The sequence below is a fragment of the Puntigrus tetrazona genome, chromosome 14 (genome assembly GCF_018831695.1).
Source record: "Puntigrus tetrazona isolate hp1 chromosome 14, ASM1883169v1, whole genome shotgun sequence".
Classification (NCBI taxonomy): Eukaryota; Metazoa; Chordata; class Actinopteri; order Cypriniformes; family Cyprinidae; genus Puntigrus; species Puntigrus tetrazona.
In genome coordinates, this window is record NC_056712.1 from 21,959,531 (window position 1) to 21,979,933 (window position 20,403).

The 20,403-nt window shown below is 37.4% G+C and overlaps 1 protein-coding gene across 1 annotated transcript; it reads left to right on the forward strand.

Moving 5' to 3' along the window:
• The first annotated feature begins 786 nt into the window (after positions 1 to 786).
• On the forward strand, positions 787 to 17,052 carry rnf145a (ring finger protein 145a). The gene is given in 12 exon segments (XM_043256423.1): positions 787 to 1,075; positions 2,587 to 2,830; positions 6,986 to 7,094; positions 9,186 to 9,277; positions 10,833 to 11,068; positions 11,158 to 11,333; positions 11,508 to 11,648; positions 12,336 to 12,518; positions 12,618 to 12,765; positions 13,927 to 14,283; positions 15,404 to 15,545; positions 15,548 to 17,052. Coding segments are annotated over 11 exon segments (1,950 nt in total). The 5' UTR covers positions 787 to 1,075; positions 2,587 to 2,646; the 3' UTR covers positions 15,730 to 17,052.
• Positions 17,053 to 20,403: the final 3,351 nt, after the last annotated feature.

Sequence of the window (20,403 nt, forward strand, 5' to 3'; positions counted from 1 at the left end):
AAATACATTGTACAATATTTATTGTTTTTTCTTATATGCCAAAATCATAGGATTAAGATATTTTGTGAACTTCCTACTTTAAATATATCCAAACCTCATTTTGATTGATTTGGCATAGATAAGAACTTAACAGATTGAAAGGCAATCTTCTCAATATTTTGATATATATATATATATATATATATATATATATATATATATATATATATATATATATATATATATATATATATATATATATATATATATATCTGAGGCCTATATATCTTTGCACCCTTGGATTCCAGATTTTTAAATAGCTGTATCTCAGCCAAATATTGTACTGACTAACAAACCGTCAATGGAAAGTTTATTTATTCAGCTTTCAGATGATGTAGAAATCTCAATTTAGCTTGACCCTTATGACTGGTTTTGTGGTCCAGGATCACACACACACACACACACACACACACACACACACACACACACACACACACACATAAAGACCCACTTCGACTAGATCCGTGTGTGTGCTTGTGTTTTATTATTGAAAGATATAATAGGTTCCCAGCCTGACTTTTCTCAACGCCTAAAAAGGCTAGAGGGGGAGAAAGATATTAATGCAAAGAGGCAGTATTACAGATAGCCTAATTAAAGTCGATTATCATTTTTGTATTATTCACAGCCCGTGATCTGCTTCATTATAGCGCTCTTAATCTTTATAGCACAGTTGGCATTGTGAATGCTGAGTCGTCTGCTCAGGCTCCTTATCATTCCACCTATCCACCCCCTCTCTTCCATTCCTCTCTTCCCTTCAGTCTCTCTCCAACGTGTGCTGTGCCCTCATGATGCCACGGCGCTCGCTAATCCGCTCTCCGCGGCGCACATGCTCAGTACCGATCACTGTGGCAATCTGTAATGGCTGCGGGATGATGTGATACGAGTCCCGGTGCCGCGCCGCGTCTCTTCGGTAGGAATGCCATTTCCCTGAGACCGCCAACCACTCCATTCATTCCTCCGTCAACATGGTTGACATCCGACAGAAGAATAAAGGTCGGACATCGTAGTCGCGAGCACTTGCGAGAGTCGTAATCGTGTAAGTTGAATGTTTATTTTGCCTGTTAAATTGCGGTTCATTGAGCTGGGGATCCGGACATGAGTGTGTCAGTGTTTGTTATCCGAGGTCACTACAGTTCATAGCAGCATCTCTAGAGAGAGGAGGCACATATGTAACGTTAGCCGCGTACTGCATAGCTATAGCTGCATCCAAGCAACGCTATTAACGTTTTGTATAACGTGCGATTAGAGGCCAGAGATATCTGACTATTTCCGTGCAGGTTTCCTTTTATTGCAGGCGATTAACACCGGATATCACAGAAGCGTCGCGCCACTGTAACGTTACGAACAACGTTGGCCACAACGTATCCTCACGTTTGCTGCGTTTACGCCAGTAGCACGGAAAACGAAGTTATTTTTGTACACGCGCTTATTTAGTACTGCAACAGGCTCACTGTGAGACCAGCCAGTCACACACAATGAATTTTCAATGAGCTCGGGGTTACTATAGTTCATTTCGACAGCTCCTGCTGGATCTATCATTAGAAAATACATTATCGGGGCGCGAAACGTCGGTGTTTGGGGTCTTGGGTCCGAGCAGAATTTTTTAAAAAAAAAAAGCTTAAACCTACCAAAGGAAGTCCAAACAACAAGTTGGGGTGATAAAAGTGATGTTTCTCACAGAAAGGCATACGTTTTAAGGGATTTGAAATGTTTCATTAATCACAAAAGTTAGATTAGAGACAGAAATAATGCACCTTGCGAGGTAACCATAGCAACAGTAGGCTGGCGAAACATTTAGCTTTAATTATCCTGCTAAAAATACAAACGTAATATATTGTATTTATCACTTTATTGTCTATATTATTGTTATCTATATTTATATAAGTAGTACAAGCTCACAAAAATAATAATTTTAAAAAATATATTTTTTTCCCCCCCTAAATATGGTTTATAGGGGTTTTATTCTAACATGCTTTTGCTCAAATACAGTTGAATATTTGGGCCAAAAAATGCTCCCCAGAAATTACAAATTTACGACTCCTAACTCAGAAGTGTGTATAGGAAGCACACCGACTAGAAGAGTTACACACAGATTATGTAACTGTTTCCCTATAATGCTGCTGCTGCTTACGGTTTTATGGGAACTTTGACAATTCAGTTATCTGCATTATTTCGTAAGTAATCATATACAATGCTGTTTATCAGATTGTTTTTTAATGCACCATCTATGCTGTTTTATTAACATGCAGCCCTAAGGAAACAAACAGGTTATGTAATAACCTGTGTTTGACAGTGTCCATTAAACTTCAGCACACAATGCTGCCACATTTAAAATTTCAGTTTGTCCAGTTACAAATCACCATATAAACTTTTGCATTAGCCGATGCATTCAGTTAATAATAAATAATTCTCTTTATCTGTATTTTGGTCTTACTTTCAGAGCTTATCTTGTGCATAGGGCTCGTCTCAGACAGCACCTTTTTTTGCTCACTGACAGTCATGAACCTCTCCCTCTATCTCTGTTTGTGTCTCTCTATCTCCTATCAGTGCAGTGCTGGTGTGTGATAGTGCCAGTGAATTGCGTGTGGTTGGCGGTAGTCAGGAGTGATGGCTGTGAAGGAGAGGGTGGAGGCGGTGCTGAATGTGGGCCTGCGGGTCCCCAGTATCATGTTACTAGAGGTGCTGTACCGCTGGGATGTCAGCTCCTTTTTCCAGAAGATCCAGAGAAGCAGCCTCAACAACAACCCCCTCTTCCAGTACAAGTACCTGGCCCTCTACCTTCACTATGTGGGTGAGTAACAAACCTATTATGTGATGGTTTTTGGGAGCCATTCAGTGCCCATCAAGGTACTATGGTATTACCATCTCTGAAACGTGGTACTTTTTGCGAGGGTATACACGGCTTTCATTTGTAGCTCTATTTACTTGTTTCCCTGTTCCCTTCCTGCTGCTTAAAACACTCTTGAGGCAATTTGAAGCTATTTTACATTTTGGTGAATTTGTGACTAATTTGCATGAATCTTATTAATCTGTTTTTGTATGATCCGCTTACGCATAATTGAACGTTGCATGTTTCTTTACAAATATCAGATCACCACCTTGTAAAACAGTTGAATTTTCTCATAAGATCCGATTGGATCATAGGCATGCTGCCATAAAACATACATTTGATCAGTTCTTACTTTTCACAGAAGTGGAACCCACGACCTTGGTTTTGTACTGTTTGAGCTATTGAAAAGCTTGGTTTGTTATAGCTCAGGGCAGCCAAGAAGTCTCTGAAGATTCTTTGCAGTTGGAATAGGAGAGAAGCTTTTTGTTCTAGAGGTCAGCCAGGTGGTCTGTTCATCACATTACTCCAGATTGCCACTCATTTGAGTAATGGTGGCGCAGCCAGCAAGATGATTGAGTGGAAAATGAAAAAAAAAAACTGAGTGAGCTGGCAAAAACCTCCATATGCAAAAGAAAAATCAAATGAAAATAGCCCATTCAAACCTATTTCTCACTGTTTATTTACCCTGTGGTCCTGCTGACAATGGTGGAGTCAGAGGCGACTGATTCAGGCCACAGGTCTCTCTCTCAGCCCCCTGTCCTGAGTTTTAAAAAGACTCAGTGGAGCGTAGCATCAGCCCCCATTCACCTGCTGAACACATCCCAACACACACATCTCATGAGTTATTCAGAGGAATCGTGCTGTGTTGATGTTTGTGAAACTTAGTTTTTTCTCCCCTTCTCAGCTGTTCACATTTGTTTTCTATCTGAAAGGGTTTCTGACTTCTAGAGCACGTTTTTTTTAGGTTTTATTTGGTCTTGTTTGTAAGAGACTTTAGTACAAATTCAGCAACGTAACCCCATGTTTTAATGGTTTATAAACTTTAATTAAAGCCACAGACTCCAGGAAAACTGGCTTTTGGAGCAGATGTTTGTGTAGTACCCAAAGGAACAAACCCTAATGACCCTGATTTGTCTGAATGTGTGTGTGGTCATGCGCTATGCCCATGTGGCTGTTATTTACCCTGGAGAGGAGGCTTTTGAGGTTACATACGGATGTGTTTGTACAATAAGTATAGCAGCTTCTGGTAATGACTCTAGAACACAGACTACCACCCAGCAAATTTCAAAACAATACGGCACACTGTACATCTAGTTTACAGAATAAAAAGTAATTGTTTTGAATGAATACACATTGCAATTTGTGCCAATGGCGTTATGCTCATTGTTTGTTCTGTCTGATAATTTATTCAAAATGCAGTTTATATATACAGTGACTTGAAAACAATATTATATGACGAACATGTTTTCTGTATCAACAAGTTTTAATCTTTTTAATAAACATAACATTATTTTTCCACGTTAACTGTCTAAAATACCAACATGTAGTAGATTAAGTGTAATCACGACAATAAATGAATAATTTCCAACAAACAGACATGATTTGTTTTTCTTGTGATTACACAAACAAAGCGGCATAAAACAATTCAATTTTTCCATCTCTGCAGTGCTCTTTATTAGCTATTGCTTAGAAGCAATGACTAGGTGTTGACATTTCAAAGCTATCGCTAGCAGGGCTGTTACTGGTATTCTGTATATTAGAGATTCAGCAGCTTCTGTTCTTGGCTTCAGCTTTGTTTTGCAGGTGCAACTTGTCCAGTGTTGGTAGTGCTACAGTACCCTCAGGACCCCCTGCTGAATGGGGGACGGAGTCCAAGTACAGCGGCTCCCACAGGTGAAAAGTGCTGCTGTCAGGAGAAACTTGCTGGACTTCTTTAATCTTAGGCTTGCTGGGTTTGTGTTAGAGTTAAGAAAAACCACCTGGCCATGAGAAGCTCCTGTGGATTTTGCACCATAATGAAGTGGAAAAAATAGGCCTGTCCTGTCTGTTCAACACTTCAGTTTCAAAATATGACACTGCAGGGCTATTAGAACTAATAGAGATGGCCTTCCTTAACACTTGGAGCTGACATTTCTGCAGGAGAACAACTCCACTTTTTGGTATTATATATATATATTCTGGTCTTTAGCCCTATGATTGTATTGAGGAAACGGAGCATTGTCCATCCAACCTTTTTTAACGATACATATATATAGGAGAAGATAAATTACAGAGAGTTTGGTTTGGCTGAAGACACTACAGCAGAGAGGTTAAATTGAGACATGGAGAACATCTACTGTCAGCAAGATCACGGGCACTTTCCATCTTTACTGCCTATGGATAATATGAGCTGTCTTTCAACATTTTATCCAGCCACAAACCTGGCCAAGTCCTCTGCTCTTTGACCTGGCGAGAGCTTCCTCATATTTCAGCGTTAACTTTATTCCTAGGTAATTGCATTGGTTCAAGCTAGTGTGCCAGCATACTTCGCATTAATCAATACTGAGATAAACTTTGTGTCTACAGTCCAAGTAGAATATTTCCACTGTGTTGTATTTCTCCCGTGTTTTCTAGACAATGGAGCATGGTTCATGTTTTTATATTTGTGAATGGCAGAAGTGAACTGGAGAGGATGAGTGTTGAACGTCAGATAAACAGTTACGCAACAGGAGGGATCAAGAGGGTTTGGCAGTGGAGTAATGAGAGCTTAATCTGTGCATGGCAAAAGCCTTAATCTCCCGCCTCATCCTGTCTACACACACTCGTATGAACACACAAACACGTCAGCGTGAGCCAGTGAATGTCAGACCGGAGGCTGAATCATGTACTACAATAGCCTTGTCTCTTATGACGTATAATACTGAATGTATTTACATTTGAAAGCGCTTTTTTTAAAAGAAATATTTCATTTTTACTAGGTAAATGTCTAAAGCAAGCATTCCAATAACCTAAAACCAAGTATTTCTGTTTTCTCATTGATGGGCATTACAAAGGCTCGAAACAGCATCCAACTTGCACTGTTTATGCTGCACATTTTCTGTATGCCTAAAATAACTTGATGATTTACTAGATACAAAAATGTACAGTACATTAAACAGCAGTTAGTTCCAGTCCTCGAATTTAATTGGCCAGTCGGCGCTCCAAAAGTGCCAGTCCAACAGTGCTATGAATGGTCACTGTATTACTCTGTTTATTTCTGCTTTCCAAAAGAGATTGTCAGTATATCCCAGTCAGTTTGTGTATAAGTGCATTATGATGAGAATGTTAAGTGACAATTTCTGCAGGTTACATCGTTATTCTAGTAGGTGGCGACAAGCGATTTGTCTTTTTGAGTGACTGAATAATTTACTCATCTGTTTAGCCCAAAAAAATACTGATTCATTTAGCAACAAAACTTGAAACTGTGTGTATTAGTCATCTAATTGTTCACTCCGCTGATTTGTTCAGAAACCTTAATCCGTACACAAACGCAATATATTTTTCTGTTGGCGGACCAAAAAAAGATAAAGTAGTTGTCAGTTTCAGGTTTACAATGTTACTTTTGTATAAAAGCTAAATCACACATTTGAAATGGTGCTGGTCTAAATGTAATCATTATATTATATAGCTTATACATTACTGACATAGTGTGTATATATATATATATATATATATATATATATATATATATATATATATATATATATATATAGAATTTTCAATTTTAGAGATTTATAACCGAACTCAAGTAATAAATACAGTACTACTTTTTATATTTGCTGTTTGTTTCATATGCTATTAAAAATATGTTAGGTAGTATAAGGTATATTCTGCACACTGAACAGTATACTAGTATTCTGTTCTGAGCATAGCCAAAGACTCTTTTTGCAGGTGTGACTAATAATGAACTGGATATCTGGATTCAGACAGTGAGCTCTGGCTGTGTGACTTCCTTTGACAGTCTGAGTGAATGGACTCTCTCTGCTGGTCTGAGAGATATTGAGAGAGATGTGGCCTCAGAGGCCCTTCTGTGTGCTTGACAGCATCCTCACATAACGGTCTAACAGCAGTCTCATTCTTTATCCCTCTCTCTTTCAGGCTACATCCTGAGTCTGGTTCTGCTCACCCTGCCCCGACAGCACCTGGTGCAGCTCTACCTGTATGTGCTCACTGCTCTGCTGCTGTTTGCTGGTCACCAGATCTCAAGGTGAGCGTTTAGGACTTTAGAAACAGCAAGAGATTGACAGAACAGCTGCGCTCACTATAGCAACTTTAAATTTCCTTGAAACACTGTGTTTGATATTTAATCTAGACCGAATCCATCATGCGTTTTCATTCAATCTTTTTTATGCTATGTAGTTGATTTATTTTTGTTTATTTTTTTCTGTGTTCATTACATAATGGGACTGACCCACTTAAAAAGGTTAGTTCACCCCAAAACGAAAATTCTGTCATTAATTACTCACCCTCGTGTTGTCGTTCCAAACCCGTAAGACCTTTGTGCATCTCTATAGACAGCAACACAAATGAAATGTTCCCAGATCTAAAAACGGAGTAAGTACATTGGTAAAACAGTCCATGTGACATCAGTGTCTCAACTTGTTTTGCAACGCTACGAGAATACAATGCACAATGCAAATGTACGTTTTTCTTCCGAACATAAACAACGCTGATTATGTCAAATATGTTCTCTCCAAAATTGCGGAAGACATAACTGAATGGAGAAGAATGGTTGAGTAAATTGAGTTAGTTTTGTTTTCTTTGCGCAAAAAAAAAAAAAAAAAAAAAAAAAATTCTCATAAATTCGCAAAACAAAATCTAAGGTCCTACGGATTTGTGAGTAATTAATAACCGAATTTTTGAGTTAACTAACTATTTAAAACCCTAAAATCTAATTTATCTTTTACAGCCCAAAATATATAAATATAAATGTATATATTTATATAATTTAAATTTTAAATAAATATGTTTAATAAACAATATATTTTCTGAAATATATACATGCATGTGTGTGTCTTTATACACAGCACTTTTTTTTTTGATGTGATTAATCATGATTAATCATTTGACAGCGCTAATTATTATATTATTACAAACAACATTTGCTGAAATATAAACATCTGTCACCTTTGATCCTTTCGCCTTGGTTTACGGTAGAGTTATACTATGTCATTATTTACTGTCTTTATAACTTCTATACGGATGTATGAGGATTTATTTTTATTGTACTTCTATTAGCATTAATATTTGGACATTTAAATGCTGTGTTTTTAATGCTTTGAAGGTAGAAAGAATGTTAAGATCTGAGCAGCGTTGCTTTATCGGAGGCTCCTCTGCTATGCTCATGGGTCCGTGATTATAGTGTGGTGCTTCGCATTTGACAGCTGGCTGTTTAGTGTCAGATTAAGAGAGAGCTTTTAGCACATTTCTCAGCATAATATGTGTCTGTAGAAAAAGCAGTGGCTGCTCAAATTAAGATCACCCAAGTGTGGCAAAGCCATTACTGCCAGCTCGTAACTTACCTGCCTCACTCTCTCTATTCCTTCTCTGACTCTCTACACTGAACAGAGCCAAGCTCAGATGGGAATTTAATCAAGCTTTGTAAATGTTTATTTAGATGTGTGCGTGTCATATACGACATCCATTTATCCATTCGGTCCACTAAATGAGTTAATCTTCCAACTTGCCCAAGTTGCGTGAGAAAAAAATTGATGTTATATGCAAAGCCATTTTAATAATCAAAATTTTTTACCAAAAGCTATTGCAGGGCTTTAAAAGTACACTGCTTTTATGGACCGCTTTTATGCTGCCTTAATGATACTTTTGCATAATTTTTAGGCTCGAAAGCTTCAGTCTCATGCATTATAATCATGTAAAAAAAGAGCGACCATCACGTTATTCAGAAATTTTACCTTTGTGTTCCACAAACAAAGTTATACAGGACCCTTTTTCCCCACTACATAAAATTAGTTTTAGATCAAAAATAATTGCTGCGGCCCCTGCGGTGCCCCTGGGGCTTGCAGACCCCTTATTAAAAACCCCTTAGCTAAGGGTAAAGGAGTATTTTAAACTGAATGTCAGTAGTGGTTGTTTTTCGCTCAGTGGGACTCAGCTGAGAGTTATATAAGGGACTGTTCTCTCAGGAATTCTAGTCTGATAAAAACAGACGGACTGATGGTTCCACCGCTCTGCTCTGTCTGACTCGGGCTGTAAGTATAGATCCTCCACAGGCTGTGATGACTCAGGGGGAATGTCACGCCGTGAGAGGTTAGAATAAGGTCTCTGTTCTCTGTTTCAGGGACTATGTGCGCAGTGAACTGGAGTCAGGCTATGAGGGCCCGCTGTACCTGGAGCCTCTGTCCATCAACCGCTTCACTACTGCGCTCATCTGTAAGTGCCTGAAAAAGTCTCCAAAGATTCTCGGCGGTTATTGCAGGACTGAAAGAAAGGGATTAAAACGTAAAAGAGACGTTTGGGATGTCAGTCGAGAAGCCATTTCTGTTTACAATAACATACTTAAAAAATGAATGCACTATGACTATAAAGTGGCCTTAATAAGTTAAACAAGGCCAGTTGTGATTTCATGTTGACCCATACTGACTCATTACAGCTCTTATTCAGTCAGAACGTGTGTTCATGTAGTGTCATTCTGGGGAGAGTTGGGTAGTTTTGGATGTCTTTGGATGTGATGTGAGAGGTCAAGGCATTTCCCACTCTTGTTCCTGTGTCATATGCTGCATTCCCTGAACCACAATGCGCAAAAACCATAGATGCAGCTTTCATATTTCCCCTCGCATCAACCTTTGCCAGCTTAATGTCAAAACCACTCCTGCTCACTTCCTATATTTAATTTTTTTCTCACTGACAAATACTGTATGCCCTTCCCCTTTATTTGTAATATGTCATACTCTTCCTCACTCACTCACTTTCCGTCCCTTCCTCTGACTTTCTTGCTTTCTCATCAAATGTATTTTAACTCGTTCTTTTTGTATGTCACTCTCGACATTTAGGAAAGTAAATCTCACTACCCAGGACATATCCATGTATTTTTTTCACCTAATAATGACGATGATAGTAGTAGTAATAATAATAATAAATGACACAAAGTGCCAGTTTTTAACTTTAATGCATTAACTAACAAATGTTTATATTCTGGCTAGCTTTACTGAAACTGCACATTTTTATGGGTTTTATTTTCAAATGTATTACCTTCTTTATTTTTGGTAGTACACAGAAAAGATTATGCATTCATTAAAAAGGGTTAACAATAAACATCAGTAGATCTTTTAAAGAGAATATTCCCATTCTTAGTTAGTTAGTCTTTATTTATTGTAAATCAGAATTTAAGGTTTGAACCAAACCATACATATAATTTATGGAAAAAATAAGAATAACACATAGGTCTAAACTTTTTGTGTACCCTAATGTCATGTAAATAAATGTTTTAAGTGTAAGGTACATTTACTTAAAAGTATAATCCTATGTAAATATTATTACAGTACTTGCTGTAATAAATTGGCGTTTTGAGACATTTTTTCCCTCATTTGAGAGAATATGCTGGTCCATAATATGCCTCATTTTATATATGCATCTAATTCCTCTCTTTTTATTCATTTTGTGGTGAAATACATCCCTAGCATCTGAGAGTCACTCTTTATTTTGCTGCTTGCTGTTTCACTAAGTGTGCTCATTGAGTTCTTGAATGCTGCTTGGTCCTTCGGCCATTACTCTAAAATCTGTAGGGCCTAATTAACTCCAGCCAGAACAGATGCATTCGTTAATGTCAGTGAGTACAGTAGGGAACAAACGGCACAGATTCAGGCCTGATGCTTTGCTGTACTCTAATGTATTGCAGTTTGGTATTAATAGTCAGCTTATTATTGCTGACATTCTATATACTGCTGTGAATAAAATATTTTATTTCTCTGTGTTTATGCGCGAACAGGCCAGCTGGTGGTATGCACCTTGTGCTCCTGTGTGATGCAGACCAAGCGCATTTGGCTGTTCTCGGCGCACTTGCTCCCTCTGGTGGCCAGGCTGTGCCTGGTGCCTTTGGAGACCATCGTTTTTGTCAATCGTTTTGCCATGATTTTCACAGGCCTTGAAGTCATCTACTTTTTGGCCTCCAACCTGCTGGTGCCATTTAATCTGGCCAAGACAGCGTACCGGGAGCTTGCACAGGTCAGGAGCTAAAGAGTGAGTTTTAGAACGGGCTTGAAGAGGGTGCAATGAAAGAAACAAGAATGAAGCTCTTCTCTTTCTTCTGTTAGGTGGTGGAGGTTTATGGGTTGCTGGCTCTCGGTATGTCTCTGTGGAATCAGTTGGTTCTGCCTGTGTTGTTCATGTGTTTCTGGTTGGTTCTGTTTGCTCTTCAAATCTACACATACTTCAGCACACGAGACCAGCCCACATCCAGAGAGAGGCTGCTCTTTCTTTTTCTCACCAGGTGAGTTGAAGTTTAGGCTGCTCTTTATGTCAATACTGAACATTTAACTAAAGATTGCAATTGAGAACTAGAATAGGTGTCACTGATCTTTTTACCAGTAAAATATTTGGTGAACTGTAGATGAATGTTTCATTCATTTTGGTCACAGCAACCTAATTTCTAAATGTTCTCCAGTATTGCAGAGTGCTGTTGTACTCCATACTCTCTGCTGGGCTTGGTCTTCACCGTTTCATTCGTTGCTTTGGGAGTGCTCACTCTTTGCAAGTTCTACCTGCAGGGCTACAGGGCTTTCATGAATGACAACACCATGCACAGGTATCATATACCCACATTAATGTCGCTCAGAAAGGCTTTTTTCTTATGAAGCAAAAGTTGCTGTTTTGTTTGGTTGATTGATACGATTGTTATCGTTATTTAACGTTTTATTAGCATTTGTTTTATTGTATTATATGATATTATTTGAGGTTATTTTTAATGATTTTGAAGAAAGTTCTTTATTGATTAAAATACAGTAAAAACAGAAATATTGTTATTACAATATGAAATTACTATATTTTGTATTTTAATGTTTTAACATGTAATTTATTTCTTTGATGACAGGCAAAATGTCTGTCAGCTATTACTTCAGTCTTCAGTTTCACATGATTCAGAAATAATATGCTGATTTGCTGCTCAAGAAACATTTGGTATTATGAATTGTGAACGCAATTGTGCCTTATTATTTTTGGTGGAAATCCTTAATAGATAGTTTAAAAGAACTGTGTTTATTACAAATGCGTTTAGTGTCAAAATGTCTTTTGATCCATTTGATCAAAGCTTTTCTTCATGCTTTGTACCTCTGTTTAATCTGCCACTCTCTCTAACCTTTTAATCTTTTCTTAAGAAACTACCATTATAACTCTGCTAAACAGAAGTCCATTTGGATTCATTATGGCACCTTTTTTATCACATAATTGACCATGGCAATCACACGAGTCGGTCAATCCCTCATCTCTCTCTCAGGGGCATGACGGAGGGAATCACTCTTCTGATCCTCGCTGTTCAGACTGGACTGATCGAGCTGCAGGTCATCCACAGAGCCTTCCTCCTCAGCATCATCCTCTTCATTGTGGTGGCCTCCATCCTGCAGTCTATGCTGGAGATAGCTGATCCCATAGTGCTGGCGCTGGGAGCCTCCAGAGACAAGTACGTAAGGATGATCGTTTAAGTCACACATTTATGTATTAAACAAATCAACATTGTAATCGAGTGTTCTGTTTATTTTATATTCATTATTGCCAACAGGAGTTTATGGAAGCACTTTCGTGCGGTTAGCCTTTGCTTGTTTCTGCTGGTGTTCCCAGCCTACATGTCCTACATGATATGTCAGTTCTTCCACATGGACTTCTGGCTGCTGATCATCATCTCCTCCAGCATCTTGACCTCGTTACAGGTAGAGATCCCACACACACACACACACACTGTCATCTCAGGATTAGTGAGTGCGAGAAATGGTATAAAGGGGAAGAATCTGAACAGAAACGAATGTGAGAATATGGCGCTGTAGGAATGTTGTCGATGTTCAGAATTTATTCCTGATACGGACTTTGACATCTTGACCAACAATTTTTGGAGATTTAATGGGTTTTGGTAACATTGGCCATATCAAATGCAGATCTAATATAGGATCCAATGAAGTGCATTATATTATTTTACTGTTTTCTAATATAAATTTATTAGGAGAACCTTTCAGTTACTCATGTTTATGTTTCTCGCTAATCATCTTTTTGAACTTCAAGCTGAAACTGGTTTTATGAACCCAGAAAAATATCCTGTATTTTAGGGAAATTAAATTCAAATGTAGTTTATTCTCAAAGAAAGGAGAAATGAAAATAAGATGAAAATAAATGCACATCAGCTCAGATCCATTGAATAATGTTAACAGATGCAACGTTTGATTTGAATAATGTATTCATTAAATAATTATTGCGTTTTAGATTTGTTTATTTTTTGTTAATGTTATCTGTAATCTGGTTAAAAAAAACGTTAACAGATATAAAGTTAAGGCAAAGTGTTACAAATTTTTTTTGTTTTAATATTTAAATATTTAATTCAGTAATAGTAATGTGTAATGATAATACATAGTGACGTATGTTTATATTTCTATTAATACAAACAATTGTCATATATATTTTTTTAGCAATTATCAACTTTTTCTTAATATAAATGTCTAAAAATTGTAATAATTAGACACACACATATAGACTATTTGAATAAATGTGAAGCATTTAATGATTGTACTAATTTCTTCATTTTATTTATATATATATATATATATATATATATATATATATATATGTGTGTGTGTGTGTATGTATGTGTATATATATATAGAAAGTCTCTTATGTTCACTAAGGCTGCTTTTATATGATTTAAATATTGTGATGTGTGTGTGTGTAAAAAAAAATATTGTAAAATCTCATAATTTAAAATCACTTTCTTTTTTCAGATATTTTAACATTTTATAACTTATTCCTGTGATGCAATGCAAAAAACCAAGAAAATAAAGAATTACTAACGTGTTTTGTGGGAAATGAAACTCTTCGACTCTCAGGTGCTGGGCACGCTGCTGATCTACGTGCTCTTCATGGTGGAGGAGCTCCGCAAGGCTCCGGTGGAGAACATGGATGACGTCATCTACTGGGTGAACGGCACCTACAGGCTGCTGGAGTTCCTGGTGGCGCTGTGCGTGGTGGCGTACGGTGTGTCAGAGACGGTGTTTGGGGAGTGGACCGTGATGGGCTCCACCATCGTTCTCATCCATTCTTACTATAACGTGTGGCTGAGGGCCCAGCTGGGCTGGCAGAGTTTCCTGCTCCGCAGAGATGCTGTCAACAAGATCAAGAGCCTGCCTACAGCTTCTCACCAACAACTCCAGCAGCACAATGACATCTGTTCCATCTGCTACCAGGTGTGTGTGTGTGTGTGTGTGATGGATGTCCAGGTACATTCTGTAGCACGTGTCTTTTTGTGTATTTCTGTGCTAGATTGATGGTGGGTTCAGATAAGTTGCATCACTGTTGTTCATACAACCCTCTAAGTGTTAAACTTATGCGCATAATTTGTGCCACACCATTTGTATTATATACATGGACATATCTAATATCGCTCGGTTTGCTGAGGAAGGACTTTCCAAGCGATGGGAATTAAGATTTCTTTCTTTGACAAACAATATTGTAGACTTGCTTTGAATGAGCTTTATCCAGTGGCTAAAATCTAAGATTTGGGGTGAGCTGTTTTGACATTCATTACAGCATAAAATCCATACAAAATATTCCTAAGAATGTTAACATATGGAAACCATTCACAACTCTTTGGCTTGGCATCAAGGAGCAAGGATATATATATATATATATATATATATATATATATATATATATATATATATAGACTGATACTGAAAATGGATTTGTTTACATTTATTTTAAATGTATTGTCATTATAATATCGGTGATGATGATAACATGATGATGATGATTTTTATTATTTGTACTAGTACTGCTGCAACTACAGATGAATTATGATTTGCCATCATTATTATGATAACAATTATATTAATGTCGTATCATCATCATTATTATTATTATAACAATGACAATATAATTAATAGTAATGAACAAAGAAAATTATTATTACTGCTACTACTATTACTACTTAACCTATATTAAACAACAATATTTTTCTTCATATATTATGTTAATGATGTTCTGATAATCATTATATTATTGCTAATATTATTTACACTACTAATATAATTTGACATTGTTATAATAATTATAAGAATCGATAAAACATTATTCTTATTTATTATTATAACAATTTACCATTGTTATAATACTGATTGTAACCATAATAATTATTATTGTATAACATACATTAAACTAACAAATAATGTAATTTCTTTTAATTTTGTACAATAATAGTGATGCTTAAATTATCTTGACTTTTTTCTGTTTGTTTGACTAAGCATGGTAAGATAAAAAAAAATATATAATAACTTAATAAGTAACCGCTTCTGTTCTTGAATCTAGGACATGACGTCAGCTGTGATCACCCCCTGCAGCCATCTTTTCCATGCTGGCTGCTTGAAGAAGTGGTTGTACGTGCAGGAGACCTGCCCTCTGTGCCACAACCAGCTGAAAGGCTCATCACAACCCGGCTCTTCAACACAAGACGCCCGCCACAAGATCCCCCAATACAGCCAGCAGCTGATCCAGGCCCTTCACAGCATCCGGAGTCAGACTCAACCCTCCAGGATCCCCAGCAAGACGACACCGCTCTCTCTTCAGCGTCAGACCTCACGGCTCAGCAAAAAGATAACTGTGACACTCCTGCCTGCTTCTCCTCCCAAACCTAAAACCTGCCTTGAGCCAAACCCACCTCCGCTCACCGCTGGCCAAAAGACAGTGTCACAGCAGAGGGTCTGATGGGAAACTTTGGGCCCTCTCTGTGACGGATACGTACATACGGAGACGTCTATACAATCCAAATCCTTCTACCTTCCCCTCTCATCCAGTAAATCACAGAATCCAAAGCTCAGAAAGCTTATCTGAGGCGGAAAGAATCATTTCACCCCTTTCACATCTGGATCTACCAAAACACCAGCTTTTCCCCACCCTTTATTACGAAACTACAATCTCCAGCGAAAACCAACCTGAATGTGATCATGTGACCCTTCAATATAGTGCTGTGATGCTCTGTAGGCACTTAGCACATATCCACTAGCACGCTCTCACTATCCAATAGCAGTAGCCCGTCTTTTTTCTGTTCTCTATTTGTTTTCTTGAGAGAATATATATATATATGTGTGTATATATATATATATATATATATATATATATATATATATATATATATATATATATATATATATATATATATATATATATGCCACTGCATTTGCACTAATGTAACATAAAGCAATGCTCCAAAGTTTGTCTTGTCTGATACCAAATATTTTGGTGTGTATGCATTGAATCAAGTTATATATGAAATATATACCCATGTACAAATATATATGTAAAGGAGTTTTGATATGCACAGATAAGTACAGTGTTAAGCAGCTTCGAGTGTCATGAAGCGGCCTCAGGCTCATGTGAACGCTGCGCCTCGAGCGACCTCTAGTGGCGGCAGTGGGAAGCGCCTTTGGCTGTGGATAAACACTAAAACCGTTTAGGAGAGTCAATTTCATTCTCATCAGTATTTGGCGTTTAGCGCATTTGTGGATATGAATACATTCGAGAATGTATGAGCACACTTTGCGAATGCCGTTTTTTTTTTTCTTTTTAATAAGTGTCTAAGTTAATATATTTCACACAGTTTGTTAAACGAATGCCATTTGGCTGGGGGGAGTTTTAATCTCCAAAAAGAACGTGATTTTCTTCCTATTATTATTATTATTATTATTATTATTATTATTTGAAAAAACGCTGTTACAGCTATTTTCCATTTAAAAGCAAATCTGAATGAGAATGGATAGTATAATTCCATAGCATTCTGAATTTACCCTTCTTTTTTTTTTTTTTTTTTTTTTTTTTTTTTTTTTTTTATAAAGCATAAACGTGGAATGATGTTCTGTGAAGGCTAACTTTGTTTGAATTGCAGCTGAATTCAGTAAAATATGCCTGAAGTCTGAACGTGAACCTGAATGTCAGAATAAATCCAAACCTAAAGTATGAAACATTTGTCTTGGCTTTCTTCCACACTGCCTTTCTGAGTCCTAGTAGACCTACAGCTCTCAGAGCTGCTGCTTTTAAACCCAACTGTGATGACGATGATAATGCATTTTTAAGAATTTAATAAATATTTGATTAATTTATATATTAATTTGTTTAATGCAATCTGTTTTTTTTTTTGTTTTGTATAAACGGTGATGCTTAAACATAACCTTATTCAACATGACCTTTTTTATTTTAAACATGGCGTAAAAAAAAAATCTAAATGAGAATAATCCTATTAGCATTCCGAATTTATCCTCCTTACTTCGTATAAGCCTAACTTCTGTCTGAATTGCAGCTGCATTCAGTAAAATATACCTGACCTGTCAGAATAAATCCAAACCTAACCCATGAAACATTTGTCCTGGCTTTCTTTCACGGTGTCTTTCTGAAGCATAATAAGACCTACAGGGCTCTTAAACCCACCTGTGATGAATCAAACAGACCCACACCTGAGCGCTGAGGTAATGTCAGACTGCTGAAGCCATCAAAACATCTAATGAAGACACAGAGACAGGATATGCACTCATTTCCTGACCGTTCGCCATCTTTCGTAGGTCTGAAGACGACTCGCTTTCCTTCCCCCCTTATAGAGTCGCCGTACACTCCTAATCGTAGTCATAACTATTCTTTTATCATAACTGTTTTATGGATTTGAAAATGCAATAAGCAGTATGAAGTTACGGCGTGCACATATTCCAGCTGTGTTTGAGCGCGGTGTGAGGCGTCTCAGTGCAGGCAGATGTGAGCATTTATCCGCTTTTCCTGTGTGAGTTCTTTAACTCCCTTTAGCATGAGGGGCAGGAAGAGAGAATGGAGGAAACATTAGCAAATCAAAGAACGCTACCCTTTAACCTCTCTCCATCCTTCTGATCAAAGTTAGCCTCGAACTCCGACCTTTGTATAAAAAAAGAAAAAAAAAAGTTACAAAAAAATACATGTGAAACGCAAGAACAAAGCACTCGGTCATTTTGGAAAGGCCAGATATTCCCTAGGTACTTTTTCTCACGGAACCAGAATATAAATTATGTTGTCTTCACAAGTCCCCTCCAGTGTGAGTTTCGGTTTGTGTGTCTCTCAGAGTGTGTGTGTGTGTGTGTGTGTGTGTGTAAAGGCCTTCAACGGAACAGCCAGTTTAAGGTCACGTGTCACAGCAAAGTATCATTTTTTCTACTCTAACCTAAATCCTGATAAGGATCCTGTTGTAATACACATTTACTCGAAAGGCCTACTTTCACTGTTCAATTCTGATATTTTAAAAGGACAGTTTAACCAAATTTGTGTCAGTTACTATTAATTTACATTTTGCTAAAAATACTTAAAACGAAAGCGAACAGTGAGTCTGTCAGTCCCTCGAACTGACTGAAGAACTTCACGCTGGTTTGGAATAATATGAGCAAGTAACAAGTTTTTTTTTTTTTAAATAATAATATCTTTACTCATAGTTTTCCCAGTTGTGTTTCCACATGCAGCCACAAGATGGCAATGTTGGGCCGTCAACCAGTAACCGCGAGTCGACCGCGTCCGATTCTCTGAGGAGTCCGAAACGCTTTCTTTACTTTTTACGCAAATCGCAGACTCCTTTAGTCGTCACGGAATAATATACACACATTTAACAGTTGTCATGACCACCAATCACTCAAACTTCCTGTAACGTCAAACCGAGATGGAAAACGGAAATAATGGACATTTTGCCGCACAAACACAATTGCTTTCTTGTAAGTATTTTTCATATTGTACGCATTTGATCAAAACTAGGCCTACCTGACAGTGCTAATAGACGCTTTCTTGAACAAATAGCCTAAATGTTGACATGCGGCCTGCTTTGAAACTGATAAAAGTAGCCTGCTGGCTAAATTGTCTCACGTGACGAAAACTTTCTTTTACGTTATGATTTATTGTGCGTTTCGGTTTGATTCAATTATATGGTTAGCACTCATCAACGACAGCGTGATTTATGTGGACATCTGTTTTACAAATCAAATCGAATTTATCGCTGTCAGCAATAGGATTAGTTATATTATATAACGGTTAATTTAAGCAGTTTTTATCAGATTACAGGCACGTGCTTTTTTTTCTTAAGATTGCAAATTGATTTTTTTTTTCCATGCACGCACACACAAGCACCCGCATTAAGCTTTATTTAAGCGATGCACACAAAAAAATGCTTTTAAAAAAAAATACATGTTTTAATATGCTAAGTAACAGGTCTGTTTCTTATTTGGACGCGTGAAGATACACCGTTTCCACTGAGACTGCTCGTGTAGTTTCTGCTACTTTAAACTGCTGTGTGGGAATATAAATATACAGGGACCCAGGGGGAGCAGAATTCCCCTCTGCCTGACCAGCACTGGATTGGACGGGACCCTCTTACACTTCCTCTGCCTGCTGTCTGTGGAGAATATCATTTAGCTCTAGTATACAATATCCATTTCCCGTGCATGCATATGCTCGTTTTTGCATACGGTATCTTCTATAATATCGTAAAGCTTTATAGTAGCATTCTAAATCTAAAACAAAACTGCTGTTGGGTGAAAAAAAAATGAAAAGCACAAAGTGCCGCTATGTAAAAACGGTTTTGCGCTCCCAGCATTTACTCGTGAACAGGCGATATTACCGTCGTTTTATATCGAATCTGACAAAGCAGCTGTTAAACTGTTTGGGTCTGTGCTATCCGGTTTTGTTTGGTGCGTTTACCGTCGTTTATCTGCTACTATCAGAACAGATGTTTCATGCATTATAAAATCTGTGCTACTTTTTTGGTTTATCAGCAGTGGCGTTTTTTAAATGCAATGTGTGTCTTTAAATGTAGCCTATTAAATAACTTAATCATGTTAGCAATACATTTATTTGTTTGTCAGGCTATTAATTGAACGCAGTTAATCTGCTAAAAAAAATCTGCAACAGAGTTCACATTTTACTCTAAAGTAACGACATTTTACTACATGTTTTAAAGACCAATTATGACACTAATTATGTTACACTAATTATGCATTTCCTCACATCAGTTGTCAAACATATTTTATGTTTGCAAACATATTGCTACTTCATCGTGGTCTTAATAAACGTGTTTTAAATAAAGAATGGTATCCTAATACGAAAGCGGCTGCTTGGGGTTGTTTCACTAACCTCAAAAAGTTAGATTACAAAAGTTGGCAAGAGTTCATTTTTACCTGGACGTAAACAGACGCTCAAGAACAGAAACGGTGTTAGTCTATCAGGTAACCATAGCAACAGCGCTCGAGCGCTTCGTGTCAGGATCATTATCGATATCTGAATACACGCCAGTCATTATTTATCTATTTATTATATTT